At 38.9% G+C, this 12818-nt stretch overlaps 1 protein-coding gene across 3 annotated transcripts; it reads right to left on the bottom strand.

Annotated features, from left to right (window-relative positions):
- Positions 1 to 248: 248 nt before the first annotated feature.
- LOC146467363 (uncharacterized) lies at positions 249 to 11059 on the bottom strand. Of its 3 annotated transcripts, none has more exons than XM_085126105.1 (7): positions 10891 to 11059; positions 10069 to 10282; positions 6923 to 7015; positions 4180 to 4524; positions 3551 to 3733; positions 2706 to 2888; positions 249 to 1371 (listed from the first exon to the last, which is right to left on the bottom strand). In XM_085126105.1, exons 3-7 carry the CDS (start codon positions 7005 to 7007, stop codon positions 1319 to 1321), a joined length of 849 nt encoding a protein of 282 aa, XP_084982231.1. In that variant the 5' UTR covers positions 7008 to 7015; positions 10069 to 10282; positions 10891 to 11059; the 3' UTR covers positions 249 to 1318. The 3 variants fall into 3 exon arrangements, with proteins under 3 accessions (XP_084982231.1, XP_084982233.1, XP_084982234.1); XM_085126107.1 differs by lacking the exon at positions 10891 to 11059 and adding an exon at positions 10418 to 10469; XM_085126108.1 differs by lacking the exon at positions 10891 to 11059 and having other exon boundaries at positions 10069 to 10313.
- Between the last annotated feature and the right edge of the window lie 1759 nt (positions 11060 to 12818).

The raw sequence follows: 12818 nt of genomic DNA, 5'->3' as shown, positions 1-12818 counted from the left end.
ACCCACCATTTCTTTCATTTCTTTTTCCCAGGAACTCACTCAGATACTACACGGGGTATAGCAAAACCAACATGGATTGGAAAGGGCCGCTACACCATCTTCAAAAGTAAAGTTTTCCAAAACCATGAATTTGTAACTGTCAAAATTATATTTTTATCTTTAACCTTTACCGAACTACACAATGTAAATTACGACACTAAGTTGCCAACACCACTTTTATTTTCAACTGACTCAACGCTCACCCCCAAGTTTGACATTTATTGAAAGAGTGTAACCCTCTTACAAATATCTTGGTTTACTAAACGGCACATCAATGATAACCAATAGGCTACTTTAACATAGTAACTTTTCTTTTAACTGTCTAAAGTCCCGTATGCAAGTAGGCTTCGCAGTTATATCATGCACTTCTGTCAAAGGATTTAGGGGGACGCTCCATAGTTGGAGCAGGGATTATCTTTCCACTTGCCAGCATTTCCCCCTCCTCTGTACATTCGGGCACAATTTTCGTTTCCTCCATGGTTGTTTGGTTCCCAGTGTCCCCAAAATTTGATAAGATGCAGGTGTTCCATCAGTCCATCTAAAGCTGGAGCCACTTCGATCAAGGCCAAGACACACGCCCTCATTTGATAATCCTTGTTTGTTTTGCATCAGGTCGCAAATGAAGTTCAGTGTCTTCGGATGACTTGATCTTAGGGAGATCTGCTCCCATACTCTGGCACTTTTGTCGAGCAACATTTCTATTTGGGGTTCGAGTTACATCGATGTAATAACAATATATTTCTGCAAGGCTGATAGGACTGAGTAGAAAATTTTAACCTCAACAATTAAGTTATTTTTTCTTTTATGTTTTGGACCGTAGATCTTTTCAGATCCTATATGCTGTACTTCTTTTGAACATGTTTTGGCCATGAACTTGTAAAGGAAAGTTTTGCTTTTCTCATTTAACTTATTGCGACTGCGACATGATATTTCAGTTCTGTTTTTCATTGTTCGTAGTGACAGGCGCTATGACGTGGACTTGGGCCCATCCGAAATCACTACCACGTGCATTTAGTAGACCACTCGACACCCGTTGGTTGTTCTACTTTTTGCTGTGCTACACCGTGCTGACGAGAGCCAACCAGCTCGAAGCAACTGTCCACGGTTCCCGTTTCTGTTGATTCTCGACGGTTTGGTCTCTATAATCTCGCTGTTCTGTTAAGTTTTCTACGCAGTCTTATCAGCCTTGCAGAAAGTTGAGACATTTATATTTTTGGCTGATTTGATCTTTCACAGATTCTGCGTATACTTGCAACATTTTCGTTGTGCGGCTCCTTGCTTATTGCTTGCAATAACAATATACTCCATTAGTAGCCCAACCAGCTGGACAAGCTAGAAAATGAAAGCAAAAATGCTATAAGTAAAAATAATAAATCTGTCTGACCCTTTCGCTTAAACTACATTCTAAGACAAGGTCAGGGAAGTAACAATAACAATGTCAATGACAATGATGACGATGATAATAATAGTGATAATTATGATAACAATAACAATTAGCTTCTCACGAATTGAATCAGATAGAATTGTTGGCTTTGTTTCCTGCAATCGTTTGGTCTATAAACACGTTCAAAAGTTCAGTTTTCCATCTTAAAATGCAACCGTACCAATGAATATCCAAAAATACCATTTGAAAACTAATTTGGATCACGGATCCAAACTGGAGCAAAACTGTCGTTCATACTATGAACTTCCATTGGGTGTGTATCTGCCCCTGAACTGAGTTCAGGGGCAGATACACACCCAATGGAAGATAAAATATTCCACGTTGAGCGTTAATGGCCTTTGATGGGGCTACAGGGGTGCTTACCATTTACATGGAAAACCCAGAAATTCCAGTTGGAAAATCAAATGGTACGCGTCATTCCATTTGGAGTACGCAAATGTGACGCATTTTTATTTTTCCTTTAGGGATTTACAGCTGATGTTCATGCATTTTGCATGTTATCGATCTTCTGTTAAGACAAGTTAAATGATTTCGTATTTATGCCGAATTTTTCCATCCGGGTGGTTTGCGTAAATGGTAAGCACTCTAATTTATGAACAATTTGGTTTCGGCACCAAGTCAACTTGAGGAAAAGATAACTAACAGCACTTTGCCCTCAAACGAATCTATCAAAAACACAACTTTTCAGGATTTCCATAGCAACAAGTAGTCATGCTGCATTATAGATCTCGCTATTTAGAGCAAGTCTTGCAGCCACTAAGCACGATTTAAAGTAAATAAGAGGTCATTAAGGAGCACTCTCACAGAGATGTTGCTGTATTTTGACCAAAACTACTCAAATATTTAACGTAGAATTTTTCTCTAACATTAAATTGTTTGTAGAGCACCGAGAGGAAAATATCAACTGATTTCTACAATGAAGAACAAACTATAAACCTGTTTTCAGCAATTTCACCAATGATAAACAGAAAGAACGTGAAAAAGATTGGCCAATTTTTTCAAGTTCTAATCCATTTCCATCCAAGCCATCCACAGCAAAAGATAACACATACTATCTTATGTATACTTGTAAGGCATTTGTTAACAATACTGGACAATTATTTTAATATTTCCATCAATGCAAATATGTTTTTACGCTATTGAAAGGCATGCTAAAAACTGGTGACACTGCCCCTTTAAGGCTTCTCCACCGTTTGATTGTAACTCTAAGAGCATTGCTTACGACAGTCCTTCGCATTGCACTCCTTAGTTTCCTCCACTGGTCCTAAGCTTTGCTGCAAGCATGTTTGTCCACCTCCTGATGGAGAAGGATTTGTGCAGGTTCTTGAGCGCTTCTGACTTCCTTCTCCACAGGTGACACTGCATGCTTCCCATTCGGACCAGTTGGTGTAGCCACCATGCACGGCTAAAAGTAAATAAGAGAGATCTATCACTGAAAATATCTCGCTGTAATTAACCACCGAAAAGGAAATTGTTAAATGTTTTTACTCTATCACGAACGGAGAAGGGGGCGGATCTTACGTCCACCAACTTTGGAAGCTATAACTTTTTAACTTTGCTAGTAGCATGCGCCACCACACTTTGTGACTCCACTTCGTAATTTATCTGGGAACAATTTCGTTTTGGAGGGGTGGGGGGGTGGTAAGTCAATTTTTGCTAAGTTTCACGTTTTCGCGGAAACCAAATTGACAAGGTTTTTCAGAGATAGAAATACTCCTGGTTATCAACAAAAGAAATTCAATTTTTTATAGTAACTTTTATGTTTTGGAACCCTTTAGAGCTCTTTTGTTTTGATTCTGCTGGTTAATAATGGAGACCATCTAACGTGTTCGGAATATCCAGGAATTTAAAGTAACTGATCCAAGATGGTCGCCATATGGATATCATGAAATAGTTCACGTTACTTTTCGATCTCAAAAGAAAATTCCTTCGACGTTTTATCCATTCTCTAATTTCAGTCTCGGAGGTGCGTAAGGGGAGGGAGGAAACCCCGTGGCCTCAGAATACAAGAAATCCCTGTCTAGATAAGATAAGACTTTAAAATGAAACGCAAAGGATGTTACATACGACAGTCCTGTGCGTTGCATTGTTGTGTTTCCTCTGCTGGTCCCAGGCTTTGTTCCAAGCACGCTTCTCCACCTCCAGATAGAGGGGGATTTGTACACGTTCTTGAACGTTTCTGAACTCCACCGCCACAAGTCTCACTGCATGTTTCCCAGTTGGACCAAGTGCTGTAACCACCGGCCACGGCTAAAAGGATATAAGAAGCCCATCATAAAGTTACTGTTTTCCTGTAATAAACCGGTTTTAAAATCGAAAACTGCAAATGGTTAAATCAGATTCTCTCTGAGTGAGTGTAGCAGACAAATTGGACTCCGTTTCTAAGGAAAGAGACTTAGCTACAAATAGAGAAGCCCTGACGAGACCAAGTTGTTAAACCACAAAGAGTGCTGTTAGGGTAACACTGGATTCCCGAAAAGTCCAAAGGCTTCCTCGCGCTATAGGAAGTATATATTGATGAAGTCTATTTTCATGAACGATAAAAAGGATTCCTCCTCTTTGAAGCTAAAACATCGCACTAAAAAAATTACTAGCCCCAAGTGGTCTCCATTCGCTAAAACTCAGAGCACGAAAAGGTCTTCGCTTCTCCCGTTACTGATATCTATTGGCATAAACGAAATTCACTCTTAACCTACCGCCGCAACCTTCAGCTTTTCTAGACAATTGTTTTATCAGATTCAAAACCTTGGCTTTTACTTCTTTCTTCTTTGCGAATTTCTTATCCTTAACTAATAGCTTGATAACTTCTATTCCCTCCTTGATCTCATTCCCTGCATCATTGCTCCCAGCGCTACAACTTTCAGCTTTTTCAGATAACTTGTCTAGCAGTTTCAAAATCTTCTTTTTAGTTTTGTTATTGAGCTTTTTCTTCTTAACCAGTTTCTTGATATCATTTATATTTTTCTTCATCTTTTCCTCGAGATTTTCTTGATTCCCTGCATCTTGCTCCGTTGACCTTGCAGACAGTGCTTGAATTGAAACTATAAAAAAGCAAAAAACAAGACAGCGTTATGATTAATTTTTTATCACGATCATTTTAATAAATCCTTAAGCCCCTTCAACTTCAAACGAAGGTTTTTGTATAAAAATACATGTACAATTTCTTAGCGCCGCAGTTAACAAAGCTAATCTAGGCGGGCCAGGATGACAAAAAGAAAGAATACATTAACTACTAAGTAAGAAGGCTGACTGAGCTATAATATCAAAGATACAAGAATAAGGAAAGGGTTTTGGGAGGACTAAAATAATGAAGAACTTTTTTGAGCTTCAAAAGCAACACAGGAGAAATCAATCAACATCCGCTCTGTTTCTTCCCACTTTCGCTTGCCCTTCTCTTCAATCAAGTTACACCAGCGGCCTGTTGACAGGCAATCCACTGATAATTTTTTCCATTCCACGTGCGACACAAATGTTCAGGGAACAATAAGTTCGTCTAGAAAATAACAATTCAAGCAAAACAATTTAAAATAAATTTCACGAATTCGCCCTTGCTTACTCATGCAGCTGGATACCAATTAACGACTGATAAATCTTAGTTCGCGACCAGTGTACAATTAGTGCTGCCCTTCGTAACTTTAAGAGCACGTTTTAACTTTAAGAGCATCTGGTTACGACAATGAAATCTGGAGGGCGGCGAGTACGTCCAACACTGTCTACTTTGATTCAAAATAGGACGATGACGTCATATGACCCACGAATTCGGTCATTGATTCTTCACAGCTACTATCTTAGATCCGCCATTTTGGATTTCTCCAAAACGTTCGAACTGAGCCAAAACAGCCAAAACCAATAAAGAAATGCTAGAATGATGTAAAAGTGCAGTAGTAACGAGAAGACGTATATTTAAAAAAGGGTCAAGAAAAATTAAATTTCGAAAAGCATGGCTGGCTGAATGTTGCTGCCATGTAAACAAAAAGTCACCTGAAAAATTAAACGTCATACCAAATCATTGTCACATAAAATGTAGAAAAAGGTTATTAAGTTTGGTGGTGTTTGTTTTCATATTAAACAAGTAATGAATATTTCAAGTCAGCGTGTGCACTTTGTCTCTCTCCCCACCCCCCATCAATCCCCTCAAGTTGAATATTCTGTATTTGTTGAACTATCAGCTATCTCCAGGAGCGATAGAGGACATATTGTTTCGAGCAGCAATTCAATCCGTGTCGCACAGATGAAGTATTGCTTTTGAGAAATCAAGATAGCCTGATATTGGCAATCTACTTTTTTTTGCGTGTTTCCCTACCAAAAGGAACGGTGAGATCGCTAACTGAACGCTAATGCCACGTTATCTCGACGGAACAGGCTGGGTCAAGAAACGATTTATTACATGAGCAAACTTCCATAAACTTGTAATGGTCAGGGTTAATCTGGAAGTAGAAACGATGGCACGCGCTCCCCAAAATGTAACAGATGTACCATAATATATCTCTTGCATTCACAGTTGACTCACGGGAGACTTTTATTTCGAGATAGGAAAAATCCTTGGCAGCGCTAAACTGCCTCTTTTGGGATGCAAACCAATAAAAAATTTAAAGTAATTCGAGATATCGAAATGAATTTTGCCAGCGAAAATGTCAACTGGCCACTGGATGCCTCATTCAATGAAATTATTGGATTATGAGTCCTCTTAGCGACTTAACAGTGTGGTCCCCGAAAACATTCTGTTTGGCTTATTTTATCTCGCGACAGTAATTTCAAGGTTAATACTTTATCTAACCAAAGAGCGAAAAGTTAAAACTTTGAAAAATCTTAACCACGATCATTAATACTAACCTAAAAATCGGAGAACAAGTGTGAAGATGAAGAGTGCAGTCGAGCGTGAGTGACGTATCTACATTAGGTGAATATTCAGTTCTAGTTACAGTCAGCTGTTCTGTAAGTGACTACTCTTGGTGCACTGAAAAGTGGACGCTTACGAGAAAGACCAACAAAATTAGCCCAACGCGTAACGAATATCTGACCGTCCTACCGGCGCTTTTTAATGCCTTATCAGCAACGACGAGGCAAATAGACAACGGTACTAATTTACTCTTGGGTCTTGCAATAACCGTGTCTAAAAAAGATAAGACGACCAGCCATAAATAATTGCCCCGATATGGCTCAGTGGATTAGCGAATTTCTGGAACGGACGGCCAAACTGAATGGAAAACGCAGGTCCTCGCCGGACTCAAAGGATCGAAACGGCGGTCTTCCGGGAATAAAAAGAGCAAACAAATGTGTCAATTTTCGGGCCTAAAAGCTCGTCGCACTCTGTACCTTAAAAAAATCCCACAGTAGTTTCTTATGAGATAGTATTCGAAACAGAGACATGAAACGAATATTTGCAAAGTGGTTGCTTAAGAGAAGAGGTCGTTAAGAGACACCTGACTTTATATTTACCTTCAGGCTTCACTGGCAGCTTCGCCCCCATAATCAGGGGTAAGAAAATTGTGAAAAGAATGAATACTATTTCTTTGATAGCCATCGCTGGTTCTGTTGAGAAAAAAGTAATAATAATATAGATATCTAGAGTGGCTAGGTAAATGCACAGTTAAATGTACATTAGTGGACTCCCTCGGGGCAACTCTACGTTCCGTTTATCCCGTCGTTAAGCACCAAGAGTGATCAGCATCAAATTTCTCCTTGTAATATCAATGTTTATTTAACCCCTATGGTTATGAGAATTAAGGATATGATCACCCAAGGTAAATTTTCTTGATGTTTTAATAACTTCTCCCTGGTACTTTAATGAGAAAAATACAAGGACAAGATAGGGGAATTTGTTCTTTGATAAGAGACAGTCATACAAATGATTTTCACAACTCGTAATTGCAGTTCAGTTCAATTAGAACAGGACCTAAATCAAAGTAATTACTCTAAGCACTCACAATAGATCAAGACGTAAACAGTGCCATGAACCAATCAGAATTTGTTACTATTGGCGGGCGTGGGTGAGCGCGTACGAGGAAGTCAAGTAGTTTGCTTGTCATTGATTGAAAACGTGGCACGAGTTATTTTAACCAATCACAGAACGTAGTAAGGCAAGTGCAAAGCAAACGCAGATTATTTGCGACACTCAACTGCAAACCGCTCTTAGAAAAATTCAAGGTCTGAACGGTGCTGGATTATTAGTTAAATCAAGAGACCTCAACAACAACATCAACTACAACAATACTTAATTCCACGCCATTATTATTACAACAGAAAATATATATATATACATACAATAGATGATAGGGGTGCTGGCTGCCCAAAATAACCTAAAAGTTAAAAATGCCAGGCAGCCAGCTGTAAGAAAAGATATTTAAATGTTAAGGTCAGGGACACAAGAACAAACACACATAAATACACACAAAAGTAAAGTTAAAAAGAGTTAAGTAAAGTGCCTGTATATTAAAATGACCATAATTCTTACGTTGCAAAAGAGTATTATTTCTTATCTTAGAATTGCAAAATCGAAATCGAAGTACAGATGTCCAGTAATCCTTGATTAAGTGTTGTTTCATTTTCTGTTTAAATAAAGACAAAGAAGATGATTTAATATCTTCATCTATGGAATTCCACACTGATGGACCTTGAAATCTAATATTGAATATTCCATAATTAGTTCTTGCTTTTGGGAGATAATAAGACCTCATAGTCCCTTGGTTAAAATTCAAACCATTCTAGTCTCTACTAAACTTCGGCTATTCTTCAGCTGGCAAATAATTACGCCGGATCTCAGGCAACTATTGTTTCTCGATTTTTTTGTGGTTTTGTATCGTATCAATGGCCTACTTCTCATTATCTGAACTGGAACAGTGTCGTGTAAACTATCATCCGAAGATTTCCGAAGAACTTTCGAGTGATTCCGATCTCTTCCGAGAATTTACGAACACTGCTTATCACTTTCGCACGATCCCCGCTACTAGGAGATCCGAGCCATCTTTGTCAGTAACGTATTCCATATGCATGAACTATACAATTATTGTCAAGTTATACACTTATACACGTTATACACAGGCAAAGTTTTGCCATCTCAGCTGACAGTTTTCTTGTTTCTCAGCCATCAGTTAAATCAGTTTATGCAAACCCTCCTGTCTCGATTGGTCGCTTAATCATGCTGACAGTTCTTTTTACTTACAATCTTTATAAACATACGTTTCATGCAGGTTTTGTACAATAGAAATGGGCATTGTAGCAACTTAAGTAGTTCACGTCCGCTTAAGAGAGGTTTCTGCTTAATGCAGAGACTTTCATAATAAACACAGGAACTCAACAGCGGGGCTTACTGTCCTTTTGATATAGGCTGTCGGCTTTTAAAATACAGGTTTGACTCTTTAATCTGAAAATGGAACCTTTTTCACTCTCTGTCCTCGCAATTTACAGACGGAGGTAACTCGTAATTTGTGAAACTCATTTTTGAAGGATACTTATAGGATGCTTATTAGTTGACATTTCAAGTTTGTATCAGCGCGGCATGTATTTGCCATGTTGTTTCAACAGTTATTACATTCTGTGTTCGCTTGCTATTAAATTTTTCATTACTAATTACACACCTTTGTTGAAATTATAATTTAAAACCTTGTAGATAAAGCTATCTTTTATTACACCCAAGTATTGCGCAAACTAAAAACTATAAACAAGCTTATTCTCATTATAGTTTTCATAGTGACACAATTACATTATTCTTCAATAATGACCGCTCACGTTCATAGGACGTCAACACGCAATCACATATTAAAGCCCAGTTCGAGAAAAAACTAATTTTAGTTTAATTTTTAATTTAATGCTAATTTTACTTGTGCATTACTTTGAGAAACCACGGATAAGGACTGAACAAGAAAAGGTCGAAGTGACGATCAATCATCGTCGTTGAAGAACAAACCCCGAGAAAGGAGATGGATGGCATTACAAGAGAGACTCTGGCTCTGGGTGAACATAGAATGATTGCAAATTAAAGGCAGCAGGAAACAGGAGACGATGGAAGCCGTTGGCGGCTCTACGCTCCACAACGAGCGAAGGGGATAAAGTCAAGTCGTTCGTTCTGAGAGTCAAAGTAAATTGAACTTAGTTGAAATTCCCATGGGGAGTTTACCTGCATCTACGTTTTCCTAAGGTTCGGCCTTGTCGCTATTTTAAAAAGCCAAATTTAAGCGACTCTAAAAACGGTCGCTTTAGTGTATTCCGTCGGCCTGCTAAATCGTTTAGAATCTGTCCCCATAATTTAATTACCGCTTGTTAAAAAGAACAGAAGAATGCCCGCTCAGGACGCATTCACGTATTGGCAACTTAACTCTAAGTGTGTAAACAACCGCTTTCCCCCTCTTACGTTTTTCTTAAACCATATCCTATGTCACAAAAAGTGATCTACAACGGACCTTTAGTAGACGACCTTTGCTGAACATTTGGAGCAAATTTAATATACCTAAATTGGCTATATATACCGCTTTCGATGCCTTCGATCTGTATGAACACAGATAAAGACCTGGAAAGATGGATATGCGGCCAGTAAGTATCTCGATCATTTGTTAGAATTCAAACCTTATTCCTTATTATCGACGTACCTTGAAAAACGCTGATGCTGTAGGCTCTCTAAGGAAATGTCCTTTTTATCCTTAATGGGTAAGAAGGGCTTATGAAAAGAATAGATGTGGTAAATGTAACTCTTTCATTGGCTGCTTTTGACGTAACGAATCGACGATTGGTTATCAACGAGGCATACACTTGGTGACTGTCTATTCGGAACATTGACAAGCCCAGCAATGGTTCTACAAATGCCTGTAAGAAAAGATTTTTCGTATTAAGAATACCCTTACATTGTCATAAGTTTCCAAAGCAATTATTTCCTTACAGGTTGGCATAACCGCGCGTCCCTGAGGTATATTTTTTCAACTGAACGCAACTAAGTTACACGTTCTTCCACAGAAACTAAAACTGTGTGTGTGAAATCTTCATCAGTTTTTATAGTATAGTCACCGCGTTGTTTTCCACGCAAAATTTACCGAAGCGAAGAGACGGTATGGGGCTTTTTAAAACAATAATGTTAAGTATCCAAAACGACAGTGTCATTGAATAATTACTTGTTTAATTACGTTTCACCGAGCAATTTTAAGCTTGTTCGGCTCCAAAACGTTTTCTTCAAGTCGTCGCTATTCCTTTTAGAAGTTTCTGCCTGTTTGAATTTCAGGTCAAACCTAAGCACCGTCAACAACGGAGAAGCATAAACCGCGAAAATGTATGGAAAAACAAAAACTATTGAATGGACACGCGTAACCTTTATTACTTGAATAATCACTCTGGCACAGAAGCAGAAATGAAACAAAATTTAGCAAGACAAAACAAAAACCAAACAAAACAGACAAAAAAAATTGCCTTGAGCAACTCACCCTATGCTGTATCTTGGGAGTTTTGCGTTCGAAAATTAGATTCTGGAGTTGGTGTTTGGACAGACACTGCTAGTAGCGGAAGATCGAGTTTAGTAAGAAAAGCAGTAGCTTAGCAACTTTTAAAAACTCCCCCAGTCTCACTTCTTATTACCTTCATATGTAGAATATTATGTCAACCGTAGTTCAGATATTTACATACTCGATCAGATGTTTGCAAAGTTAGCGCGCGTGTGTTTTGTTAAATTGGGAAAAATACCACACTCGTTGCTACTCTTTAATTATGCCATACAAATGCCGTCAAAAATAGTCTTTTGAAGCTTTTTTGTCTTGTCGCTCAGTAAATCAATCCATCACAATTTTCCGAGAATATTCTGCACTACGTAAGCAGCATACTATTTTAAACGATCTTCGAGATACAAATTAGGGATTTGATTTAGGTCGTAGGATTTCCCGGCCTTTGCCCTTTTCACGAAAGACACATGAAAGCTTTTTCAACCACAGACCCGGCCGCTGAACACTGTAACTCTGCGTTTCCTCTTATGTTTCCTCTCACTTTTCGCGATTCGCGCTTTTACGTCGGCTACTCTGCAGAATTTCTGGCTTTGGTGAGTATTTTTCCTATTAATTTGCTTCTTTTTAACTGAAAGTAGTTATTCAGTCGTCATCAAGAAGCTTTACACATCTAAAATAATGCTCACTGAGTGATAAACGAACTCGAACTGTAGTCGGCCAAATCCTCATTATGCATACATGAGGCTCTCTCGCGCCTGTTGATCGAAAGTATCGATGTCACGAATAACAATATGGTGTGTGTTCAATGTGGCAAAACTTCACATTCACTTCGGGGGCATTCACAACTCATCACTTCATTTATAGCAAACCGCGCCAGAACCAGTTTGGCACTTGAAATCCCAATACAGTGTCGTAAATTATCTCTGAAAATCCTTAAGAGGGAGAGGATAATATGATATACCTAGGCAACTATGTCCATACTAGTCATAAATAAACCACACTGAGCGAATGTTGTTGGTAGCTAACGTACCAAATCAAAACAAATTGATATATGGTCCAAAACGAACCGAGGAAGTGCGCTTGCCTACGTTTTGTACGTGTTTTTATAACCTTTTCTCTTAGAGGATTTTTCTCTTATCAGTTCATAATAATATGGATTTCTTACAGTGGAATAACTGAATAAGTATTGGCGGATCAGTTATAATGCAGATGATGTTTAATCTCACTGGGTCCATGGCCGATCCACTTGCGATTCAACAGATTCACTGACGATTCTCTTGTTCACAGAGACGCCTACCACTTCAACTGGAACTATAAACTACCTTTATTTCAATCGATCACTGCACATGTGTGTTACAGGATGAAAGGTTATTTACTGTTGTAATTTTTAGGGTAATTTTTTTGTTATAAAATATTGTAATTTTAAAGTTACTGCTGTACTAATTTTTATTAAGGTTATGGCGGTGACTTATTAAGAACGCAGCAAAGTTTCTTATCCACGGAAACAACCCGGCAATGAAGAGACTAACCTAGCCTCGAGCCAACGACCGTCCGACTTTCTGACGACGCGTAACCACTACACCACACCGAACAGTAGGATGCATAAGCGGGGAGGGGGAGGGGGAGCGAGAGAAAAGCGAGAGAAGAAAAGGGGGACCCGGACCTCTTTTCCTCCCTCTCCCCGGTTACGCCTGGGTTGATTGGAGGTGGGAGTGGGGAGAGGGGAGAGTTCTTAAACTGGATTCAGACTTTATGGATGAAACTAATGTTCAGTTGGCCATGAAGACCACGCCGCGATAGAAAGGAAACTTTTGTCGTTATCCTTGTTTCCCATTCTTGTGACAAAGTGTCTGCGAATTTTATGGCCTCTTGTTCGTAAGTGGCCGGCCTTACTCTTTCGAAAAGAAATATGAGGA

This window comes from Pavona decussata, unplaced genomic scaffold (assembly GCF_977016875.1).
Source record: "Pavona decussata unplaced genomic scaffold, jaPavDecu1.1 SCAFFOLD_137, whole genome shotgun sequence".
NCBI lineage: Eukaryota > Metazoa > Cnidaria > Anthozoa > Scleractinia > Agariciidae > Pavona > Pavona decussata.
The sequence above is the reverse complement of the archived record's forward strand: the minus strand, read 5'-3'. Positions and strand labels throughout refer to the sequence as shown.